This window comes from Lissotriton vulgaris, chromosome 3_1 (assembly GCF_964263255.1).
Source record: "Lissotriton vulgaris chromosome 3_1, aLisVul1.2, whole genome shotgun sequence".
Lineage (NCBI taxonomy): Eukaryota > Metazoa > Chordata > Amphibia > Caudata > Salamandridae > Lissotriton > Lissotriton vulgaris.
Window position 1 is genome coordinate 1,842,130,104 of NC_141689.1, and position 26,694 is coordinate 1,842,156,797.

Here is a 26,694-nt window from a genome sequence, read left to right on the forward strand (position 1 = left end):
TCCACTGGGTGTTGAGCGTACTTGGCAGTCCACAAGAGCTATGCGCATATGGAGTATATTCTCATAGAAAAAAGATTACTCCCTGAAATGCAGGAAATGTGCTAGATTGCCCAAAAGCTTGCAAGAAGTGGGAGGATGGCGGTGGCGGCTCATTGACTCACTGCTAATAGATCAAGTTGTCCAAACTGGGGAAAACGTTGATGAGGGCCATTTATGTACAATAGAAGGAGACAAAGCGGAGTGCTGCCACACATTTTATGGAACATTATATACAAAAGACACACCCTAGTCCCAATAACGTAAAGAGTACATAGTTGAAACATGCCTACTTACGATCTCCGCTGCAAACAAAAGTACAGTTAGAAAAGCCAATCACAAAGAAATACATCTTAAAGGCGATCTCTAGCCTTCACCACTGTAGGAACCAGGCCCAGATGGGTTCAATGCTGCTTGTATAAAACCCTCAGCACTTCATTGCTATGCAGTCTTCTTAAACTCTTCCAGGAGGCACAACAAGAATTGATTCTCACATCAGTGGTGTTGAATTCTATCATATCCCTTATTCCCAAACCAGACATACCACCAGACAGTTGTACCTCATGTGGGGATAGAGGTATCAGAAAATTGTACCCTTTCTCATCAATCCTGTTTGTACTTCCCCTCAAGCCACTGGCCCAAAGGATCGGAACTAATAAATTAACCAAAGGAATAAAATTTCGTTGGACGAATACAAGCTCACAATGTTCATCAACAAGATCTTACTTTCCTTTACAGACTACCCTCCCCACCTCATGCTCGAATTACAAGAGTACAAGCAAGTGTTGGAGTTTAAAAATAATCTACGCAAAACAGAAATGTAAAATATTCCGGCCCCCAAAGCTCAGTTCCAGGCCTAGAAAAATATGACTCCATTCTGGTGGATGGCAACTTCAGAATGCAGGGACCTTAGTACAAACTAGAGAAATTAACCTAAGAAAGTTAGAGGGCAATGAAAACAGACTTTGGGATTTGGAAATATAAGACGTTGTCCTGGTGGGGCAAATAGACGCCCTTACAATGGTAATCCTACCAAGAATCTTGTACCTATTTTATTCAATGGCATAACTATACCCAGAAATGTTTTACATAATAGAGTTACAAACCCACTATGTAGATTTTAAATGCCAGATAAAGAAGGAGAGAACCTACAGAAAACAATGCATGGTCGGGACAAGATGTGGGATGAGCATACCCAGCTTACTCAAATATAGTATGCAACACACTTACGAAAACTTATCAACCGGACAAGAAAAGAAAGTGATAAAGGGTGGAGCATGAATTATCATACTCTAGCAGATGGACCTCTGCGGGAGTTGCCCAAGAGTCCTAAGCAGCAAAGAGGCTCAAAGTAATACATATCCCTGACCAGTAGGTGAATAAAGGGTTGAAGGTTCCAAGATGCATCTCTGGAAGACACATTCTTTACTCGGCTAGAAAGAGAAGTAATTCAAGAAATAAGGAATGCACTTCCTTCACAAAGAATTAAAAAAAACTTTGCAAATAATATAAATGAAGCCGTTCAGCAGCACATGTTACTAGCAGTTTTAAAACTCTATTTTAGTTTAACCCATTACATTTTAAGCCGAAACTCTTTATGTTTTTCATACTATCTGTGGACAGTTCTACCTTTTTGTTGCAATAGGGTTATATCTTTACTTTCTTACCAATATGTTTTAGGATTTTATTAGATCTGTTGTTTTTGTAATCGTTCATACATTTAATTTGCAAATTTATGTCAAAGGTGATTATAATATCCATTCCTAGTGTATCGTCCCTCCACGATGCCGCCAAACGCATTGGTGTTCCTACTATCTCTCATTTCCATTTCATAATACCATCTACCACGCAGTTGCCTCAGTGCACCAGGTCTGCACCCAACACCCTTACACACAATGTGCCTAGTTACGCCCTGGAATCCGATCACCATCCTCGCCCTCCTGGTTTAAGTACAGACCCCCCCCCCCCCCCGATTTCCCAGGCCTGAGCCTGCATCCTAAGCCGACACCACACAACTGCACTCTCCCCCGCTGATGTTCTACTAAGCTATCTATGATGTAGTCCATGCTGCCAGGCATCCCAGCTATCGAAACGTGATTGTCAACACTATTGTTCTGAAACCCACACGATTGTATGTTATACTGGGCTGTTGATAGTGTTGTTACTGTTAAATGAAAACCTTAAAAAAAAACTGTTAAAAAAAAAAAAGTCATTTCAATATGGAGAACTTCCAACTTATTACCTATATGTGCCTTGAAACTAAAGGTATGTTTTAACGCAATAACTAAGACCAACGATTTCAAAGCGGTGCAGAGAATAGAAATCCCTTCATATTCAACAATTAAACATAACAGTTATGAATGAATAGGTCCGACAAGGCTTGCAATGAATTATTCACTTAAAAAGTACCATCTCATTTAAAATGCAGCTAAGACTCCATACCATCCCCTGCATGTTAATTACAAGAGCTTGTTATTGAGACCTCGAATCTGCTAGTGCTCTCGAGCAAGAAATCCCATGAAAAAGGAACCGAGTAAGTAAGGTGAGAATATCCTCGCTATTTCCATGGTGCACCACTCTCAGACACCCAATGAGATCCGCATGAACACAATTTACACAAAAAAGCTGATTTTCCTAATTGCTTGCTGAAGCTTGTCAAAATAAGACACCTTCCGAGGTTTCTATCCTTGCTAAAAATAATGAAACCAGCTGGCATTTCCTCAAACCTTCCTAATTAGAAAGATATTTTACCCCCTCCGAAGAGAAGTGACATGGCAGACAAGGCCTCCCATTTCCTAGAAGTCTTGCAATGAAAATACCCCGAAGCAGGATTTTCCCAATTAGCTCATTAGACAGGAATGTACATTTCATTTCAATCCAGAGGGCTCCTGGCAAGCATGCCTTCTTATTAGGCAGATCAGCTGGTTCTCACTGTTGGTGCTCAAATAGGTCTCCAAGATGCCTCCTGATGTAAAGAGCATGACTGGACATGGGATTAACTAAGCATGACCAGATCCAGAACAGCACACTTCATTTGGCCAGTCGCCTAAAAGATGCTGCACAACAAAAACAATCATTGGCAAAGCCCACTGGTTTGGGTTTAATGTGATAACTCAAGCAGCATAAAAGCATTAAAGCCAAGGAACCAAAAGGAAAAGCAGATGGCATTACAGGCTCCCCTACCTTTGATACAGTCCTGTTTTTGTTCCTATGGCAAATAAAGATCAGGTGGCAAGGGATCCTTCTTTGATTTCTATGACGGAAAAAGAAATGAAGGACTATAATTAAGGCAGTCTTGCAACCTGGCCTTTTTTGAGACTGAAACAAAAAGAGGACCATAGTGAAGGCAAGGGAGCCTTCGGTACAGTCTACGCTTCATTTCGAGCAAAAGAAAAAAATCAGCCCTGTCCCACTGGCACCTATGAGAAGCCGCTGGGAGGCGCATGTCGGCAGGGGCAACAAGAGGGGGTTATTAAGTGGGTAACATGTCCACAGAAGAAGGTGAAAGGGGCACTATGGAGATATGGGAGGGTGCCGGGCAATAGGAAGAAACAGCTGAAAGGCTTGCAGTGGAGTAGGAACAGTGTTTAGAGTGGGGTTGCTGGCCCGTGGCGATACCTCACTAAAGTCAATTATCCGTTGCTTTCTGAGTGAGAGGGACGCCCTCACCTTGTCTCCTAGTTGCCCTATGACATATTTTTTTAAAGGGTATACGGTGGGCCTTTTAGAAGATGTGAATACTAATTAAATGACTTCTTGATGCTGTGAAATCAGCACAAACCACAGCTGGAAAGCCATCTCAAAGGCTTACCGAAATGAGAATAGGTTCATATTCATTTATTGCAATTTGCGGTATGAATGCCACTCTCAAATATAGATGTTAATGGAAATAGTCAAAAACACAAGTGCCCAGTGAGAGCCCTTGATGCACAGCACAAAATCGCTCAGAACTCTCCTCTTGATCCCTAGACTCTCAGACAGCTCTGTACTAAAACCCCGGTCAGGGGCAGCTCTAGGCTCATGGCGGCAATGGGCAGGGAGCGTAGGTAGGGGGCCCTGGAAGAGGGGGTCCGGGCGGGGCAGAGCCCCCCGGAGCTCAGGAAGCTGTTTTAATAAAACGTCCAGAAAAGGCATTAGATGACCAGTACCTGCGGCTGCTCCTACCCTTCCGAATTTGTCTCAGAACGATAAAATTTATGAGGAGGAGGGTATTGTGACACACGACGTGAGGGACTGGCACAGACGGCTGCAGTGCCAGGCCCATGACAGGGGCCCCGGACCCCCAGCCTCCCCCCCACCCCCACAGAGAAAGAATCGGTGGCTCTTTGCCCGGAAACATTAATATCCATACCATATCGAATATGGTGTCTTACCTAGTGCATCAGCAGTACTCTGGCCGGAGGATTCTCCATCTTCAGGTTTCCCTTGGGTGATAAAGTTCAGGATTGCTCCTTCCTGTGATGCTATGAAAGCCTGCTGAGCCGCCTTTCTCCTTCGTTTCGAATAACCAGATTTGTGTACTCGAATTCTCTTCATTTTGCTTGCAATGGGTACGCGAATGTCGTGTGTCCCTATCCCACCAGATAATAACTATGACTATTGTGCTAACACCAGTACTTTATAAAAACTATAGATAAACTTGTAAGACGACTCGCCGGCCGGGAGAGGAAAAGGTTATAGTTGCTTTTGCGCAAGAGTAACAGGGAATGAAAGGATGGCGGTGGCGGTGGCTTATATACGCCTGTACCAGCGGGCCAGCAGTGGGTAGGGAAAAAAAGAAGCCAATCAGGAACCAGGAGGAACGCAGGCGCGGAGGCCAGTGAAGAGGGGGGGGGGGGGGGGGTCAGGGTGTTCGGAAGTGGAACAGAGCCGGAGGCTGCCAAATCCCTGCCAGGGGCCGCCACACAAATATGTATCCATCCTCAGAGGATTATCATATTAAGCATATATATTGGCGTGGTGGCCCCTGGGGTTTGGCAACCCTGTGCAGGTGCACAGCTTGCACATGCCTAAGGCCACCCCTGCCCCGGTCACTCAGTACATGCCCCCTATAATACCCAACATGGTTAGGAACTCTAGTCCAGATAATACCCAGGCTCTCTCAATGTGTGGATCTTGGCAATTCACATCCACACACTAAAACTTCTTTCCTGTTAATGCCCTTGACTTAAACAGAGTTATTTGAATAACACATTTATTTATTCATGTCTCTGTTCTTGACAACAGAGACTCATTCAGAGGTGAAATCATGACTTCATGATTAACTGATTTCATACTTTCCAGTTCCAGAGAGTGCAGGCAGCAGATGCATGTATGTGGTGTTGGTACAGTAAGTACCTAGCCACCCAGCAGCGGGGTGCTCACAGGGTCAAAGGCAAGCATATAATAAGCGAGTGGTAAGTGAGGAAGATAGTTTGTGGATTATTGTAGTATGCAACACCAAAAACTTTAATATGCCCATCATAAACATTGGGGGGGATCAGCTGGAACTCTAAATGGTCCATATGGGATGCTTTTGTAAAACCAGAACAGCTGCAAATTAAAACCCTGGGCAACAATACATATAATACACATTGTACATACCATGCACAGAAAGAAAATATACTCACAGGAGCATTGAGCACCATTTAAGAGCAATGCTTTAATTGGCTGTACAATGGTATGAAGGCATTCAAAATACTGAGCCATTCAGTCATTAGCGGCTGGCAGGGAATGAAGGTGGAGGGGCTGGGGGAAGCAGGGTAGCGGGGTGGGCACTTCATTAATTTTTTTAAACACTTACCTCTTCTGCCGGCCGTCTCTCCTTGTTTCCTCAGAGTCCGGAAACCCAGAAGCACCCAGGCTCCCCATAGCTAATCACAACACTGCAAAGCTGCATTGTGATTGGCTCCCCTAAACCAATCATAAGGCCACAAAGCAGCATTGTGATTGGTCTGAGCGCCGTGGATAGGTGCTCAGATGGGGACTGGGGGCCTGGGCATGTTACCCACCAGGCTGTGTGAATGCAGCCTGGTGGGAACTTTGCTAAGTACACATGACAGTTTGGTCGGTCCCAGACTTAGTTAGCACAAAGCACTCCTCCCCTTGTGCCTTCATCCCCTCCCTAACCCAGCCACAAACCTGCACAAAATAAAATAAAAATAACTATGCTATCATGATTTTATTTTTTCTGCTCAAAGAGCAGTTGGGCGACGCTCCTTTGCCTTAGCGGAGGAGCCACCTCTGCATTCAGTGGTGAGCCTCAGTATATCTGCCAGACTATGTCCCAACAAATGTGTGCTATAGACTACATCCTCCAAATATACAATAGAATGTAGTCATTATATAGTTGTGTAGTGAGGTTTGTCTCACTACCTGCATCAAAGGGCACACCAGGCCATCATTTCTCACCCGTAGGAAATTAGACTAACATTTTAGAGTGTTACTGGTCAACAAATAGTATTTTGAAATCTTTACTGTATGTTTTTAAACGAACAGACTTTGCAAGATGGTGCACCTTGAATGGATAATGTCCTATAGCTCGTTTTCATCTTGCTTTTAAGAATACCTTGGCTGTAGACAATGCTAAGATATATTGCAAATGCCTACGAGGTTGAGTGAATGAGAACTTCTATAGATCTGGAAACCTTTCTGTCAGAGAACCTAGAAAGAAATAAAGCTCCAGTCTGTGACAAAAGCTGAGGCAGTCACCTTTGATTCTCAGACTTGCAAGGTAGGCTTTCCAGAGGAGTGTATAAAGGGCTCCTCCAAGGAATATTTAATACCTTTGTGGGGTAAATGCAAGTAGGTTCTGAATGGCTACCATAAGAATTTAATATGTCTTTAGTTTTTAGATCAGCTGTTAGCCAAGACCTTTATATTTTACTAAAATATGTATAAAACACTTACATACCAGGGGTTTCAGGCACCTCTCTTCATCCATTGGTCTGTTGTCATTCACATTTTGCTTCTGCCCACTACAGCATATAGCAAGGGGCAGTGAATCACCATTCTTGAGCCACTGGTTATCATCACTTTGAGTGGCTGCATCTTGCTCTCTCACAAGGAGCACAATCACGCACAAGTCAGTTGCCTAGAGTGTCAATGTTTTTATTTTGACTTTATAATTACTTTAAATTTGCCTTTATGTTTAGAGTCTGATGTGTCAGCAGGACACTTCTGATGCACAATCAATCTTTATCAGATCCCATCTATTGCCAATATTGTTGTAAATTCTTTTTGGAGTGGTTTGCTTTTCCTACTGCTGCTATTTCACATCATATCAGACTGTGTCCATTTTACACTGGTCAGTTTTAAATTATCCTTTTTTTAAGTTTTTTTCTCTCCTTTCTTTCCGCCTCTCTTTCTTTCTTATTCTTTCTTTCTCATTCCTTCTTTCTATTTCTTTCTTTCATCCTTTTCCTTCTTTCATTGTCTTTTTTCCTTTCATTCTTTCTTTTTTGCCTTTCTCTTTCAGCCTTTTTGCATCTCTTTACTCTTCTTTCTTTCCGTTTTGCCTTTTTCATGCCTTCTTTCCTTTTTTATTCGGTTTCTCTTTCCTTTGCTCTTTCTTTCTCTTTCTCTCCCTTTCCTTATTTCGTTCTTTCTTTCCTTCTCCCTCTTTCTATTGATCTTTCTTGCATTTGTTCCTTCTCTTTCCTTTTCCTTCTTTCTCTTCATCATTCCTTCTTTCTTTATATATCCTGCTTTCGTTCTTTCTCTTTCCGTCATTTTTGACTTCTCTTTCCTTCTTCCTTTCCTCTTATCTATGACCAAGACTAATATGACGTGATTGAAAACAATATGGAAGACGAACCTGGGACAGGAACTAGAGGGCTGGGAAAGGCCCTTCCAGTGCACCCACAGGGTTGAAAGGGATGCTAGATTTAAATATACTCAATTTTATTTATCTTCACAGGACTCACCACACATTTCCAAATGGATCAATATGATCTACTGCTCCACAATGGTAGCCCAGACAAGATGCAGACTCAAGCATGCCCTTTTTCCATATGGTACGGAAATGTCTTGTAATAATCCAATTATGGAAGGGAGTAACTGTACACCTCATAAGGACATTAGCAAAGGAAGGACTTTGCACCCCAAAATGCTGCTTGTTAGGACTCTTTCCATGTCCAAAGAACCAAGCATTTGCAATGCAATAGGTCTCGCATTAATTAAGTTTCAGCTATTGGCATTGCTAAATATTACAACACCAACTGCAACAAAAGTCTATAAATTGTAGGTCAAAAAATGTGTATTTATTTTTGTAGCATTGATGGCATGCTGCGCTTTAGATGAATATGTTTAAAAGTAAAGTGCACCATACTGCGATTGCTACAATAGTTAATTGTGGATGCGTTAACAATTGATGTGTGCGCTGGTGGTGTGTGTGCCTGAAGAAAATGTGCACTGATGGCTGGTGGTGTGTGTGCCTGGTGGAAGTGTGCACTTCCGGCTGGTGGTGTGTGTGCCTGGTGGAAGTGTGCACTGATGGCTAGTGGTGTGCATGCCTGGTGAAAGCGTGCACTGACAGCTGGTGGTGTGTGTGAGCCTGGTGAAAGCGTGCACTGACGGCTGGTGGTGTGTGTGAGCCTGGTGAAAGCGTGCACTGATGGCTGGTGGTGTGTGTGAGCATGGTGAAGCGTGCAATGAAGGCTGGTGGTGTGTGTGTGCCTGGTGAAAGCGTGCACTGACGTCTGGTGGTGTGCGCCTGGTGGAAGCGTGCACTGATGGCTGGTGGTATTTGTGCCCGGTGAAAGGGTGCACTGATGGCTGGTGGTGTTTGTGCCTGATGAAAGCGTGCACTGACGACTGATGATGCCTGTGCCTGGTAAAAAAGTGCACTGACGGTGTGGTTGTGTGTGTGGTTGTGTGTGTGTGGTTGTATGTGTGGTTGTATTTGTGGTTGTGTGTGTGGTTGTGTGTGTGTTTGTGGTTGTGTGTGTGTGGTTGTGTGTGTGGTTGTGTGTGTGTGTGTGCGGTTGTATGTGTGGTTGTGTGTGTACTGTATTGAATGGCAGCTCTACATTTAGACATCCTATTTAATAACGGCTTTCAATATTTCCCCGAATTAAAACAAGAAAGCATTTTGTACAAGTGAAAGACTATGTTAAAAAAGTATTACCTATAAATAATGTCTTGATCTAATTTTGTTCTTTAAATGCTGGCAACTTGTTTCTGCATGTGCCAATGCTTGCTTATGTTTTTTTTTTGTTATTGGGGGGCATAAATAACAGGAGGCTGAAGCTTGGAAAATAGTACCTGTATAACAGTTAGTGAGATAGCAGACGGTCTGTGGCATGTAGGCGCTACCTCTAACCAACCCGTGACATAAGACAAGCCGCCGGGAGGTGCAAAAAACTGAAAAGTATCACAGCAACCCAAAGCTGATGACCACGGGTCAGATGGGAGTGGATTTTCATTCTGGCTCGTGGGTAATATTAGCGCTTTACAAACTGCGCCAATGTGCATTCTGCGTAGTTTATGTCAGCGCTTTACCATACCGAGGCATTAGGAATACCGACCTGAGAGTGGCGCTTTAGATACAGTGCCTGTGCCGGACCTATTGGCTATGCTGGTGGTCTGCGAGGGGTGTGACGGTGTTTCTGGTACTCTCTGACTTCCAGCATGTGAGGGTAGTGGGATGATGTTAGTGGGGCGAGAGTGCGTCCGGTAGTGCAGGACTGTTAGTTTGGTAGGCGTGTGAGAGTGGTGTCTGTGAAGGGTGTGTGAGAGTGTTTGAGTGAGTGTGAGACTGTTAGTCTATGAAGGGTGTGCAAGTGTTGTACGTAGTGTGAAGGTGTGAGAGTGCTGTTAGTGGGAGACTGCTACTCTATGAAGAGTATGCAAGTGCTGTTGGTAGTGTAAGTCTCCTAGTTTGTGAGGGATATGGCTGTTGTGGATATTGTGGAACTGCTTGTGCGGAAGAGCTGTGAGCGGCTGGTGATAGTAGGGGGATAAGAGAGTGGTGAAAGTAGCCTGGGGCTACTACTTTACACTGATTTACACTCACCACCAAGCCAAACCGGCCGTCACCATCCAACTGCTGCTGCAGTCATTCGCTGAGGGTGTGCATGTGTATTTTGAACAGGATGTGTCACTCACATTACTGGTCCGAAATCATTACCTAGGTCATTGCTAGAAGTACACAGCTAAAGTACATTTTAGTACCGAAACTGCCTAAACTGAAAGCATGTTAAAAACAAGTATCATGAAGACATTCTCGTAATGCCTTCATTGTAAAGGCATCTCGTTGTTCACCCTTCGTTATAAAGGCTGTTTCCCCTGATATTACCACAATTATTGGCTGCAAAAAGCATACGTGCATGCAGTCTCAAACATGTTTAAAACTGTCCCGGGTTGTTTGAATACAAAGTGTACATGTTTTAGGTATGTAAATCACTAAAGGGCCCAATCTGACCCCGCACTACTTTTACCTGCAGTAGATACCAAAGTGAAGGTGTGCAGCACGCTATTGCAGTAGTGGTGCAAAAGATTCATTTGGAGAGGATGTGGCGGAATGGTCAGAGCTCCCTACATAAATATGAATCTGTCCTTATATAATGTAACTGGTGCTCATCTAAAGCAATCCTAACCCTGTAGATCGCGTTTGAGCTATATAAAAACCACAAAAGAAAATACAAGATTGGTCAGTGTCGGATTCACTAACCGAACGGGGCAAAACTGTGAATAGACTTGGAGCGAAAAAATATACATTTACAAAACGGAGTTTGATGTAAAGCATTAGGAGAGGAGGGAATGAAGTGGCCACAAAAGACAACTGTGGAAAGAGCACTGGTATACAGATAGGAGCACACAAAAGGGCACTACAAAGAAGATCACATTCATAGACTGACTTCTCCAAAGATCCGTGCCTCATGACCCAGTGGCCAGTAATTCTGCTCTGTGTATGAGAAATGTATGGTTTATTTGATGGCAATGGCATCTACTTAATGCATGTTTTGTTAATGTAGAATACTCTAACCTGCAGCAAACTCACGGAAACCGATAGCGCGCTTTCCCTGCCACACTGATCATTGGTGTCAGGGCATGTAATTGCAGGAGCAGGCTGGGGTTGTGATGGTGACCGTTGGGGGAGGGGAGCTCACGTCAAGGGTGGAAAGCAATCGTGGCACAAGTGCACGTGCGCTTACAGGGCAGTAGTATAAGTGTTCATATACGAAGGTGTGCCATCTCCTGTGTGAGCAGTGGTAGAAATAAGGGACTTTGTATAGCTACAAATTGCGATTTTGTTGCTACCTGAGTCCCTGGTTTGTGATCCGAACAGCTGAGTAGCGAGATTGTATCTCCAGACTGGTACCTGTCTGGAGATACCATCTCGCTGCTCTGAAATCTGGTGGTTCCGTGGACAGAGGGAGCCCTCAGGAACAGCCATTGTTGAGGCGCTGCCTACCCAAGCTTCAAGGCGCACTGTGCTAGGCCGGGCAGTGCGGGGAAACTGTGCAGGGTGGAGGAGGTAGCCCAAACGCCGCACCACGTGTGAAAACGTGAAAGGATGTTTGACAGCAAGTTACCCGTTCAGGAACAGATACTAATTATACCCACTGTACACGGTCTGCGAGGCGCTGCCTCATAAACATCCACTGCATGAAGAAACTACGGTTTCCAGCAATTCCAAGGAGCTTTGTACATGACTGTGGGGTGCACAAGACGCGCTCAGTGTTAGGGGAGGGAATGACCTGCCGCGCTCGTATAAAATAAAAATGGATGATAGCGCATTTGATCTAAATTTGTGGCTTTGGGGCAAATAATTGGCAATAGAGAAACAAGAGTGGAAAAGGAAGCCTTGTAGTTAATAGCAACAATACAGCCTTGTTAACGTTTACCTGACAGTTTCCAAACTTGTGAAGTACTTACCTTGGGCTCCAAGCAGACGGACGCCAAGGTACGCAGCTACTTTGAAGTTTTTTGTTTTTCCTACAGCGCTAAAGCACATACTGTGAAGAAGACGTGCGAAGTACATGGGTGCGGCTTTAACACCAAGTCAAGCAGCAAGGGTCCAATTATGTGGTTGTATTGTGAAAGGGAAGTTCAGAATGAAAAAGAGGCTTGTAAATGCTTTGGCTGTGGCTACAACAAAATGGATTTTACAACAGAAAGTAACGTACAATATTTTAGTGCTAATATACTTTGTAATTGTTAATAAGCAACATAAATGCTGTGTTTGCAGAGCTCACGAAGTGCTAGTAAGCAAGCATCAATTTAAACGACAGTTAAGCTGTCGCTGAAAGTCAAACATTGTGTTGAATGAAATGTGAAAGAAAAGCAGGTCTCTTTGTAACCCCGCTGCCGAGGTGTATAAGTATAGGATGAATATTGGCAAATACAGAGCATCAATGTAAACAAGGGGGGAGCTGTACGTGAAGCCTATAAAATACATAGCCTCGAAGTAAATGCAGCATATGTGCCGCTGGCTATGGGAGGGAAGAGGTTAGTGCTTGCACCGCAGTTGTATTTTTGAATCTCCTTAACGTTTACTGGACATGCATTAATAATGCGGGCTGAGAAATGCTGTTGCTAAAGCACAATGAAAAACACGATAAAAGCAAAGCAGTTGCTACACATTTGGATGTCCATATAGTTTGCTACAATATAGGAGTATATTGTTGTATTTTTTGGCTAATTGCGACAACTGATGAAACGTGTGTCAGTGTGAAAATAATTGTTTTTTCGCTTTTTGCCCTTTGGGCTAAGCACATTAAGTAACACAGCTTCACGTGTAAAACAAAGTTGTTTGTGGCAAGTTTTTGTACCAGAAAACACCATGTAATATTAAGCCACCGCTAAGAAGCAAGCAGCAATGTAAACGGCGGTAGGGCTGTAGCTGTAACAGAAACATTGCCTTAAATGAAGTAGGGAAGTAAAGGAAGCTTCTGTGTAACTCCGCTGGCTATGTCCATATGTATAGGAGCAATATCGGCAAACACAGTACTAATGTAAACAACGGGGAAGCTGTCCCAGAAACAAAAAAAAAACCAGAGCCTCGAAGTAAATGCTGCATATGGGCCGCTGGCAATGGAAGCCCAGAGGTTGGTACTAGCGCCGCAGTTGTATTTGTGAAGCTTCTTAATGTTAACTGGACATGGCCTGATAATGCAGAGGAGAAAAGTCGTTTCGCAACCACAATGAAAAGCACGTGAAAAGCAAAGCCGTTGTTATTGCAAAAAAAATGCCAAAGTTAAAAAAAAAACATCGCCTGACAAGAACTGCTAAGGGGGTTGATGAGGAGGCACAGAGCATAACGAATGCAGTTTGACAAATGCCGTAGCGAAAACGAAAGCAAAGCTGTTGATGTAATTAGGAGTGGGGAGGAGAAGTGGAGAAGTGAGGCTGAGCACACCGGGGAAGCAACAGATGGCTTTGATATGGACGCGCGAGGCAGGCGGATGGAAAGCGCGTGCAGCAGGGGGCGGAGCGGATCGAAGTGAAGCTGGTGGTGGTAATGATGCGAGGCAGGCGGATGGAAGCGCGTGCACGGACACATGCACTCGTCGAAATCCGCCCCCTGGTTTAGCTTTCCTGATCCAACCCTATAATTTTCCCCTATCCATTCCTTGCGGAATGGGATAGGCGAGACCTAAACAAAGACTTTTAATGACTTTGTGGAGCTGGCATTCTTAATAGCAAAGAGGGCAACTGCTATGGAGGGGAAACCTGCGGAGGGTCCCACCTAGAACAGATGGCGGTAGATGCTAGAGAAATAGACCAATCCAGACGGCTAGAGAGCAGAAGCATGGTCAGCGTAGGAAGCGGTTAGCACACATTTGGGATGAGCTGTTATTTTACTTTGTATCAGAGAGAGAAGAGATCTGGGAATGGATGGGGAAAAGACTTCTGAGGGTAGGACTGATGAATTGATAGGTAAAGAGAATTACCGGGTATGTGTAAGGTGACTACTGATCCCTTTCCTAATGTCACTGCACAAGCTAATGTCACTTTCTCGTCGAGATACCCAGGCATGCCAAATAAAGAAGAAAAGAGTGTGCCCCTCATGACAGTGTAACCACAAACGTTGTATGGTTGTCTTTGACCATTCAATTAGTATATAGAACACGTTATGATAAGAGCGGGCTGTACTACTTTCCCCTTCCTTTCTCTTTCTATGGGCCTGTGGCTCTGATGTGCTTGCTTCCATTTGCTACTACTTAAATAATGCACTGTGAATGCTGCACTGTCAATGTTACAAACTACTAAAAACAGATTAAAAAGGTATCTTCCCTACGAAAACGTCAACTAAAATCGCTATCAAGCAGCACCTGCCTCAAACCATGCGAGGACTGGGGGTAGAATACTAACTAACTAAAACTAACCTAGTCCTGCAATAGGTAAGACGTGCATTTTGCTGAATTTAAATCCAGGCTCATCGCCATCTAGTGGCTGAGTCATGTTACAACAAAACATAAACAAGCCAATTGTATGCCATCATCAAATGGAAGGAACTGTTCCACAGCAGTACCACTATTAAAATAAAGTATTTTCGTTCGCATTCCTGCTGCAGGGAAGGAAGGCGAAATGACCCAGAAATGTAATAAAACTCTGAATACACGTAAGTTAAGTGAAACTCGGGTAACTGACTGTCTTCAACCACTAAACTAAAAAGTTTAATGACAAAGTAATAGTTTTTAAAAGTATTAACGGATCACGATTGATCCAATGTTCTGGTGGGATTTAGCGTAAAATAGATACATTAACTTTTGTCCGTAAAGCTTATAAATGGTTGCAGTGTGCTTATGTTAGGCCCGAAGCCACTATCACCAGGCTTCACTCTCAGAATCACTACCTTTTAAAGGCAGGAAGTGAAGAACGAGTAGGCCCGATGGCTCCAACTTCAATTCAATTACACCAAACTATTATGAGCGTGACGTCGGTACTGTCAACAGCCAAGGTTAAGCTATTAAGTCAGCAAACACTGCGCGCTAAACACACTGGGGCCTTTTATTAGGAAGAATCATGGCGTGATGACTCATAGATGCTGAAAACATCAGAGTGGGAGAGAAAACAAACAAATGACACATGCCCAGCGAAAACACGTTTGTAAATGGCAGGGGTTCAGTGTATCTCACAGGCGCATACGTACCGGCAGATCTGCATAGAAATAGTGCTTTCGGTCAAACAAGGACTTCTTGTTTATACTACAGTTCAGAGCCAGGCCGGTCATCACAGCTGCTTCAACGCACCGCCTGTTGAGGACCTACGGGGGAATAATGTATAATTTACATGCCGCCAATAAGCATGCAGAAATCTTCAAAGACAAGTGCACTGCTTCATGAACATCATCATTGCATTATCTGACAATCAGAAAAATACAAAGATTCATAAAACAAGTAGGAGTACAGGGAAACAATAAATGGCACCAGAAATGAAAACTCTTGGCCCAACACAGAGCACAGAATAGTGTAGAAAATCAGAAAAAACTCCTAAAGCAGCAATAGAGAAATGGACAGTATTTCTAACAGCATTCAGAAAAGCACTCAAGAAAGTTCTGTCTCACCCCCAAAATCAGGGGTTTCAGATACTCATTTTTAGCACATTAAATCGTTAAAACTGTAAAATCATCATGGTGTGAGCAAAAGTGTCACATTCTGAACAAATCAGAGCACAGAGTTATAAAACCTCATATTGTTTTGGCAACTATGCAATATCCCAGTACATGAATTCTGATTGTGCCCACTCTATGCGAAGGTCATCGGCAGATGGTATGACAGTAGTTACATGAACAACAGTTAACTATTATGAATGAATAAGGTACAGTAAGCTAGCTGAAATGTTACATTATTCTGACCCAGCTGAAAAGTTTTCATCATGAACTACAAGAACAATGTCAATGGAAATAAACAAACATGACTCCGCTTGACTGTGTGCAGCAGAAATAATGAACAGTGAACTGCAAATGGGGAGACATCCATTTTGAACAGTATGGCGTTTGGGCTGAAATTGAGGCAAAGTTTACATAAGACAGAAAAACACACGCCTACATGTCATAGCAAAATAGTTTCAAAGGCATTAGCAGTGTGTACATGTGAAATCACGAGTAAATCCACAATCTACGTGGTTAACAAACCACAAAAAAAATTATGAAATGCATAAAAGTCTAACAACGTCCTAGAGCGAGCTAGCAGCAGCGAAAATAGGTTACATGTGTTGGAGAATGAAGAGAGCATTTTAATTCCCTGAAACGATCTACCCCATATTCCACATGCAGGTAATTTTTTTGTTGCAATGGTAGTATTGGCATAGCTTTGTGCTGTACCCACATTTGCCTGCACCTTTCGTTCAGAGATGAAATTTAGGGAATGCAAGCCTGTTGATAAGAACTTCGGTGTGGGGCCTGTACACAATTCTTTGAGACATTTATTGAACATGTGAATTCCAAAATTCACAAGAAATCGCATTTTTGCACGGCTGCACATTATTTTCTGAAAGTGGACAAACTAGTCAATCTATCGACTGCAAGTCCAGTTACCAGTTTCCAGAGGATCTTGCAATAGCATTTAAAAATGGGCTGCTAAATCACCTGTGGCAAAAATACAGACCAAAACAGGGTACCTTAAAGTTTACCTTACATAAATATCTCCCCACACAAATGTCGACTAATGAATACTCCCACTCTCAAGCACTTGCCCCCAAGTATGAGGACTCTAGCTCTAAATCAGCCTAGTCCTGAAAGAACCGGTAAGTGATAATGGGAGGATTTAAGAATAAGGTGTAGATCAAGATTTCTACCTAAGGTAAACATTGGAAAGTTCTTAGTTCTTTAATATTGTTATTTTTTCTTGATAAACAAAGGCATGTTCAGTTTAATACTGCATACTGTATGGTAAATTCTAATTAAACTATTTAATTTAAAAATGACTAGGAAGATATTTTGGTGAGGGGATTCCAGCAGTCCATATTTGTAGATGGTGTTCTTGTCTTACTATCCACACAAAACTCTTGTCAAGCACACAAACTGCTGTATTTATGAAGTAAAGATTGCAGCTTGCTTCATTCATCCTCAGACGTCAGTGGTGGTTGGCATGTAAGGAGGGTGGGGGCACAAAAATAAAAGTTAAAAACAAGTGAAAAAATAATATTCCCACCTACCATCCTGGCCAGACGTCTTCATTCTTGCTCGGGTCTTCTCCAGGCAGGCAGGCTCCAAGAAACTGCAGTAACCAATCATGGCGCTGCTCTCATGCTGCATGAGAGCAGCACCAGGGTAGGAGGGAGCGGCCTCTCTCACTGCTCCCGAGGACACAGGAGCCCTAGGCTGTCTCTAACCCAGCTGTCCAAGGCAGCTGGGTTAGAGAAGTTTAAAATGTGCATGTATGGCTGGTCAACGCAAGACGGCCGGCCAAAAAGACAAGCATACTTTAAACCTAAGTGCTCTGCTTAGCACTGCTTTCTGCTGCTGCCTGATTGGCAGCAGCAGAAATCCCTGCCCCGCGTGGATTGGGACGAGGTTTTGAAGAAAAATGGCAAGAAATTAACTTTTATTACCATTTTATTTTTCCATATTTGGGGGCAATTTTTTAGTGGGGCGAAGCTTCTCTGCCCTAACGTAGGAGCCACCCCTGTAGAAGTCCACTTAGGGCTATACAGCAAGTTATATCCGCATTCCCACAAGATGAGTTTAGCCACCTGCACCAGAATATGCACCTTACCATTTACAGCTGGGAAGGCTTCATTTTTTGCCGCGTTCTATTTATACATTATGCACATTGTGCTCTGGCCCACATCCTTATATTTTTTGTGTGGTTTAATAAGTTAACAACTTAGCCTCTATGAAAAAAAAGAGTATTGTGGAGAAGTGTGGCTCAATGGTTAGAGCGGCAGACCCTGATGCAGAGGTCTAGCCCGGGACCAGGGTTCAATTCCCCACCTCGGCGGGTCTTGGGCTCAAAAATTCCACGGACCTGATAATTCTCGCCTCGGTGCCTATTCCAATCATGGAGTCCCACTCTGCAACTCTGGGCAATAGCTTGCTTAATCTCCACAACGGCCCTCACAACGCTAAGGATGCCTGGCCCCCACCTTGGGGGTGCCCAGGAGTGGACGCCTCACAGGGAAAGCCAGGATGGGTTCCACAGCGGTATTCGTACAAGCGCCTTGAGACCCTTGCGGGTGAGTAGTGCGCTATACAAGTATCAATTTGCATTTACAAGCAGGCAATGGTTTGTCTACGCTGGAATATGGCATTCAAAAGAACAAGGATGACTAAAAAAGGGGGAATAAATGATAACACTGCACCTCTTTTCTTTAGCACAAATCCATGTCAAACAGCAAATACAGTCTTGCATCTGTTGGATTGCAAATGAAATACCAAACAACGTGACTCACAGAATATTGCGATTTAATAAAAGTATGAACACATTTTCCAAATGTCTGCCATGAACACGTTATCCCTCTCCAAGACATCCTAAATTGGTCCACTGCACAGCGTCAGCATGTATCCATTAAAGTTCTTCTACCTGTAACGCTAAACTAAAATTTAGAATTTTAAAAACCACACAAATGGTCTTGGAAGGTTTTTCTTTAGATGAAAATCCAAAACGCTTTGGATAAGCATATGAAAGTATTACACTGACATTCCACACCGATCTGTGTTTTGTTGTTTTGTTCAATGTGCATGTACAGCGCCTATTATCAAATCAAAAGAGGGCCTGCTGTAAAACTTCTTTTGAATATTATTGAAGGACTAAATATTACCCCGGCACAACTTCGGAGAGAGAAGAGCGCGTTCAGGAATCTTAACTCGTTCATGTAGTGCGAGGCTGAGATAGATGGTCAGGTACCAGCGCTATACATTTTCGCCTCAGTATTGTCTTCTATGAAAAGCCAAATGAGAACAATAAAAGTGTAGGTGATTTAAACCTACTGAGTGGGGTTTGAGCCTCCAAATGCTGGTCTCTTTGGCTTAACACACTCTTTTGCTTCGGTGGACCAAAGGATAAGTAATGGGCATGGGACAGGCTCGTGCAGCGATAAAGGGAAGCCGAGAGGATGGCCAGTTAAGAGGGGGGAGGGATGGAGGAGAGAGAGAGGGAGAGAGAGAGATAAAATGAGTGACGTCCCAGTGGATTGTGCTGGGGAGTAAATCACACAAACCTCTTCTGGTACTACCTTCTAGTAAAGAATTGAGATGAGTAGTTATAATTTAGGCCATCAACCAAAGGATGCATCAAGTGGACCATCATGTCCATTGTAAATATCACTTCACTTCTGCTATCGCAAACGTTCTTGAAGATTGCTGACGAATGTCAAGGATATCTAGTTTTAATTTCTCCTGCTGCCTTTTTCATGCACCATCTTGCACCCTCTGCCTCTTTATCTCATTCTTGTTCTTTTTCATCTTTACCTTTCCCCTTTTCCTTTTTATCTGCATTCTTCTTCCTTCTCCCTTTGCTTGCGTCCCCTTTTTTCCTGGGTCAAAGTCTGATGATGAAAAATAAATCCAGGTTGATCTCATCAACAACCACAGCTCAAATTAGGTATCCATTGACTAAGGGTTGTTTTCTGCTTCTCTCTCAGCAAATAGTACACACCACAATTTTCCTCTGAGTGGCGCTAGTCCATCTGCCACCATCTAGTGGTGCGAAAACTAGCAATGAGTTCTAGAAATAAAGCCATGATCTATTGAACCTCCCCCACATTTTCTAAGGTTGCACTTCCTGGGCTTCCTGTGAGACACACAGAGATGCTAGAGCCTTCAGAACCCATCAGCTGGGAGCTCTTCCACATTTAGAACACAGCATAGCCTTCCGCTGTGACATCACAGGGGGTTATGATTAAGCATAACCCTCGCTCCCACCCTTCTCTAGGGATGATATTCTCACATTCTGAGGCCTCATTCACACTACAATTGCTCAGTGTCCGAGGAGATCTTGTGTCTACCGCCTGGGACTGTTTAGTTGGCTTTCTAGAATGTACTTGGGACGTAATGACACTTCTTAATAGTGCGCATTGAAAAAATAAATTTACGAATAGGACAGGAACTTAGTGAATGATAATAAAAGCTGACCAACTTATAGGTATCATTGTTGGTATCCTAGAAACTGACATATGCTCTCATCATATTTACAGTAAGGGTGAGCAAAGTCCCCATAATTTCCACATAAATTCCGCGTAATTACAGAAATATGAGGGGAAAATTAAGCGAAACTATGCAAAACATATTTTACCCTCATTTTAGTGCAAAGTCTGTCCTTGCGTCCAAAACAGTGCAACAAATACAAGTGGCGAAACAAGAGCATCTCCAGTTCTTTTTGTTTGCGTTGTTCCAGTGTTCCCGCAATAGGATTTTTTGATTCAAGCAACTCTCAATTACGCCATGTGGCCTTATGGCATAATTCTGTGGAATTGCACATAAAAAGCATAATGAAAAATACCAGAAATTATGCTGCATAATTAAATGTTTTGCCCGGGAGGAATTTACAGTATATAATCAGACGACTATACTATCTTCTATTCAGCAGCTTTGATGCCTGGTAAAACATGATGACGAAGAGTTAATAACGTTAATTGGGAATATTGAGTGCTCGATACAATCCATAAGAAGGAACTGGGTCACATTGCATACATTGTGATTGTAAAATACGCTTGCCTCTAATGTACAGCAGAGATAAAAGCTTTTTCATGTTTGTTAGCGAGTAAAACTCGCTAACAAACATGCTTTCTAGATCAATTTTCAGCAAGACTGGTGCGCCTGAATGGTAATTTATGCTTTATATGATTCTGCACCATTCAGTACTTACTTTTATATTTGAAATGCTGCTTGTCTAGAGAGTAATTTGAAGAGTAGTGTGTTGGATGATGTCATCAATGATGGTATTTGAAATGTCATCTGTGATATTATCAGCAATGTTATTGAACATGTCATCAGTGATGTAATATGTGAGGTCATTAGCAGTGCATGACAGGGATGAGAGGTATAGTTAGCTCAGTAAACTATAACAGGTGAATTTCGTTTTTTTGTTTGTTTTTAAAACACCTGTTTTCATATCATTACAAGGCCTACCTATAACATCATTTAACCTTTGTGTTTTTTCACCAAAACTTTCCAGGCCTTCATAGAAAAAAGCATTGGCAAAGCCAATACGTCTCACCTCCAAGGCCGCTTTTGGCTTTGCCAATGTTTTTAAGTCATGCAGTGTAACATTGTGGCTGCTGTGCAGCATGGCTGAAAGTAAAAAAAATAAAAAACACAATGAGGAAGCCAGCGCTGGCCGTGTCATAGTGGTTTTTTTATTGATGGAGTAGGTAACACTGAGGGAGTGAAGGAAAGGATGTGTAGCGAGATTAAAGGGAAGGATGGGGGGGCAACACAGACAACTGAGGGGACTGGAAAAAAGTGCTACAATGCAAGCGATAACACAGACATAACGATAGGAGGTAAGGTGGTGAAGTGGGTGGGGGCAAGAAACACAGATGCGGGAGGGAGGTACAGGGGGCGGGAGGAGTACATGAGGAAAACTGCTGGAAAAGATGCACTCTGGTAGAGTGCTAAAACACAACAATGATACCGGCTACAAAAATGAGCAACGAAAGGACACAAGCAATGTGTCCATGCTCCAGGGAAGTGACACACACAAAGAGGAAAGAAGTCTTTGCCTGCTGAGCCCTAAAAAGCAATCAAATAAGAGTGCAAATTAACCAATGGTAAGCAATGAGCGGACTATAAGCAGACTGATAGAAAACAAAAGGTCTCAGGTGTGGAAAGCAGCGCCCTCTCTTCGCTCAGAGCTCTGTATGTACAGTATGTTTAGCACACTGCCTCTTGAAGGTACATGTGTAAGTGAAACACCTTCTTATAACCAAGCCAAGGATGCCTGTGATTACATGCACATAAGTGTATACACACACACACAGCTCCGAATACCCCAAAGCTAAATATTACAAATGTATGTGTGTCCAACAGTTGTTTTCACAGGTTTGCAGATTAGGTAATGCCATCAGACATATTACTTGATGGTTGTAAGTTAACCACGACCTAAAATAACAAAGCAAACTGAAACATAACATGACGTGTATTTGTAAAGTGCAAGTCCCTAGGGGATACCTTGGAACTGCATGACACATTATCATTGCTAGCCATAGCAAGGGTACTCAGTTTATTGACGTGGGGAGGATGAAAGAACATGCTGCCTGACCAGCAGTGGATCTAAAGATGAGTGACATGAAGACAACAAACAGTAAGCAATGGGCGGGCTCCAAGCAATTTTAGTATACAATAGGGTTTCGCAAGCAAATGCATGAGCTAGCGCATGGTCTCGCAGGCTCGACCCTAAAAATGTTAACACAGGAAGCAGGTGGCTGACCAAAAGCCTAGGCTAAGTATATGTCATATATTGGAAACAACAGGCCTGCCTACACATAGATAAAGCTGTCTGTAGCTGAAACCAGAAAAAGGCACTTTGAACTTGAATTAGGAAACAGGCAGTTTGAAAAACCTATTCTCTATTTTATTTGGCTGAGCCTATGTGTCTTGCATGAAGAGTGTGGACGACATGGCGACCGCACATTAATTCTACAACTGTTTTGCGTTTTGCAGACACAAAGTCCTTAGATTTTTTTTTATCTCCTGCTAACATGTGCCTATCTCCCAAAAGGTGCTGATCTTTTACACCCAACCTTCACTGTTCCTTTTGGAGCAGATTGGATTTTATAATCCAGACCATCTGAAGACCAGAGGGCACGAGACTACCCTTTCTGTCTTGTGTTTCTTAAACACATTTACTTTTTTTCTTCCACTTTTTTTCTGCCACATTGTTTTATCTTTTTTACTGCAAAAAATATAGAAAAATCATTCATACAAAAATATAACATTATTTCATATTTTACGTATATCACAAGATGTCACGTGTTACATTTCAGTAAATATTATTTCATTATTACAAGCATATTCAGTGGGATACGGTTAAGACATACAGAAAACAGAACCCTAAAATAGCTTCATGAACTACAGATTGGCTACTAGGTTGATACACATATTTCTATTATTGATCTAAGCCCTCGATTTTTGCACGTGGTTTCTGTTTGGTCTGCTGTAAGATTATGCAACACAACGATGCTGCATGATTTAAAAAAGAAATATCACTCAGACCCACTCTGACGGAAGAAAATACCCTTCCCCATTCATTAGATTTTTCAATTTTGCTTCCCATTTAGTTATTAGTGGGATCTCTTTTGACCCCCACAGCTGTGCACTAAGGGATCTTGCTATCAGAATTAAATAAATAAATCCTAAATGATATACTACCCTGGGTGCTGATCGGGGGAGCCTTTATGTATTTGATCTGTTTAAATACTTGTTCCTAAGGACCCAAGACACCCTAAGACCAGGGCATCGCCTTAACATCTGACCCCTTGTTCCAGTTGTAGAAATTTCAGCGGGAAATATCGTTGTATCAATGCACTGCAGCTAAACGCCATAATTCTCATTATTTAATCCTCAGTATGCCCATCAGCATGACTGGCATATTTTCTCTTCCATTTAAACATTCAGCTGTTAACATAATGTGAGTGTGATCACTATAAGGCTGAAATAGTTCCTAGGTCCGTTTAGGCAGCTACCGGTAAATGCAACAATCCCACAACTAGGATATCAGTACAACAACTGTTATGTTATGTTATGTTATATTTGTTTTTATATAGCGCACGGCTACTCAAAAAGAGTGTCCCGGCGCTTTAAACAAGGAGACCTACAGCAAAATAACACAACAACAGTAATAAAAGCAAGGTAAAATGCAGAAAAAAAAGAGGACAGCAGAACAGCCTAAAGGGTAAACAGCCAGGTTTTAAGGCCTTTCCTAAATGCAAGTAGGCTGGTGGCTCCCCGGAGTGCTAGTGGCAAGGTGTTCCACAACTGTGGCGCCAGCAGTCCGAAGGAGCGGCCTCCAATGCGGGCTCTCTTCACTCGTGGCACAGCCGCCAGGAACAGAGATTCTGACCTGAGAGAGCGAGCCGGATGGTAAAAGGCAAGTCTCCTTTGGAGGTACTTCGCTCCCACCGCATGAAGAGCTTTGTAGGCCAGAGTTAATGTCTTAAAAACAATCCGTTTACGGATGGGCAGCCAATGTAAAGTCTGCAGCAAGCCAGCAGCACTGGCTCGCCTGTTAAGGCCAAAAATGGCCCTCGCGGCCGCGTTCTGCACAACTTGGAGCCGCTGCAGCAGGTACTCTGGCAGGCCCAGGTAGAGAGCGTTGGAATAATCTAACCTAGAGCCGATCAGAGCCTGCACAGTCAGCTTCCTATGTTCCTCAGACAGAAGAGGTAGAAACCTCCGCAGCATCTTAAGGAGGCCGAAGCAAGTGCCCGTCACACCAAGGATCTGGGATCTTAACGTCAGACCATTGTCCATCTTGACCCCCAAATTCTTAGCAATTTGGGATGAGCAAGACGGAGGGAACATGTGACTGGGCCACCAAGCTTGCCAGTCTGGCTCCGTGGCACACCCGAAGAAGAGTACCTCTGACTTATCGGAATTGCACTTGAGGCTGTTCAGCTGGAACCATTTAAAAACAGCCCCAAGGCAATCCCGGATACTCTCTCCATCAAAGTCTCCTCCCCTCTTGCAAGAGAAGAGGAGCTGGGTGTCGTTGGCGTAGGATACGATCTGGGCCCAGAACGACTCCGCCAGTGCCGCCAAAGGGGTCATGAAGATGTTAAAAAGGGTTGGGCTCAGTATAGAGCCCTGTGGGACCCCGACTCCCAAAGGCGGCATCACAGCGGAATCTGGGGAGGCCCAGACCGTTTGCCGGCAGCCAGCTAGGAAAGATGAAAACCAGCTGAACACCGTCCCCCGTAGGCCAATCTCATAGAGTCTTGCGAGAAGGTCATCATGGGGGACGGTGTCGAAAGCCGCCGACAGATCCAACATCACCAGCATGGCTTTGCCCCCAGTGTCCAGAACCCCTTTGATGGTTTCTGAGACCTCTAGGAGCGCGGTCTCTGCACTGAGATTTGGACGGAAGCCGGATTGTGTGGCATGCAGAATCTCGAAAAACGCCAACTCCGATCAGCCAGTCAGGCCCTCGCCGCCGTCCCCCGCATCCGAAGAACGACTACAGGAGGAAGGTCCTTCTCCTACCTGGCCGCCAAGACCTGGAACTCCCTCCCGACCGACCTGCGCCTGACCCAAGACCACCTCTCGTTCAGGAAGAAGCTCAAGACCTGGCTCTTCGAGCAGTAGCAGCACTCCACCCCTCACCTCCCCCAAGCGCCTTGAGACCCTCCGGGTAAGTAGTGCGCTCTATAAATATCTGTGATTGATTGATTGATTGATCGTGTGTTTCCAGAAAATTGGAGAGCACCGTATGTACATGCTTCTCCAAAATTTTCATCAGAGCAGGCAACAGAGAAATAGGCCTGTAATTGACCGGAGCCTTAGGGTCGAGGCCAGGCTTCTTCAGCAAAGGGATGACCATTGCCTGCTTCCAGGCCTGCGGAACCACTCCCTGGCTCAGCGAGAGATTCAGGAGTGGATTCGCCAGCGGATTTATCACTTCCGCCATTTTTGCCAAGAATTTGGCCGGGCAAGGGTTCAAAGGCGACCCAGATTTGAGATTGCCCATAAGCGCTAAGGAAGCAGGGGCTGAGATAGGTGGAAAAACGGCCAACATCGGACCTAGCGGGGCCGGAAGGTGCAGGTCATCCTCGGGAATGGTCAGCCCCGCGGGCGCCACCGGTGGAAAGGAATCCTGGATAAGTTTAATCTTGCTGGTGAAAAAGTTAGCAAGATCCGCAGCACAGGATTTCGAGGGCATATCTTGAGATGTATTGGACCGCGGAGCCATAAATTCTCTCACTATGGTGAAAATCTCCTTACAGGAGTTGGAGGCGGCTTCTATCCTCCCTGCAAGGTAGGCTTTTTTCCCCAAGGCGAATGTCCCGGTGATAGGCCTTAACCGCCGTCTTATAGGACAGCCTAGCCACAGGGTCGTATTGTGAGCGCCAGGCTCTTTCGGCTGCCTTACACTGCTGCCGAGCAGCTGACAGTGCCGCAGTGAACCAGGGAGCCGAAACCCGTTTCGATGTTAGGCTGGGGGCCAACACCGGGGCAAGATCGTCCAGCCTCTCTAAAAGCCATGCTTGCAAAGACTCCAGGTCATTCTCCAGGTCACCTGAGAGGGGGCAAGGGTGATCCAGGGCGGCCTGGGCTAGCATTGCAAGGGTCACTCGATGGTATGCCCTAGGAACTAGTCCCTGCTGCTGGGACACAGAATTGGAAGGTTTAGCTGTGCCTCTAATCGAAGGTATGGCTAGCCGATGGTCTGACCATAGCACCGGGATAATCTCTTTCACCTCGAGAGGGGATGTCGAGAAGACCTGGTCGAGAGTGTGTCCCTTGTCGTGCGTGGGCCTCTGAAGGTAGGGGATCAGGCCCAGAGGGGCCGTAGCCTCCAATAGTTTGATGGTGTCCGGGTCCGACGGAACATCCATACGGAAGTTGAAATCTCCGGCTACTATACAATGTTCTGCTTTCAGGACCAGTCCCAGCAAAACCGAGTCGAAGTCTTCAAAAAAGGTTCCAGGTGGGCCAGGAGGTCTGTATACTAATAAACCTTTAAAGGATTGGTGAGGAGCCAGTATGATGGAAAAGGCAAGGGCCTCGGAGCCGCGGATATCATCCACTGGCAGAATAGCACATGGCACGCATTTCTTCACCACCAGTGCCAC

General features: G+C 44.1%; 1 protein-coding gene across 1 annotated transcript in view; it reads right to left on the minus strand.

Moving 5' to 3' along the window:
• GATB (glutamyl-tRNA amidotransferase subunit B) overlaps window positions 1-26,694 on the minus strand; it is a 596,207-nt gene that overhangs the window by 329,580 nt on the left and 239,933 nt on the right. The window contains exon 3 of the mRNA XM_086962296.1: window positions 15,116-15,229. Coding sequence (XP_086818422.1) covers window positions 15,116-15,229 — 114 coding nt within the window. The remainder of the gene's footprint in view (window positions 1-15,115; window positions 15,230-26,694) is intronic.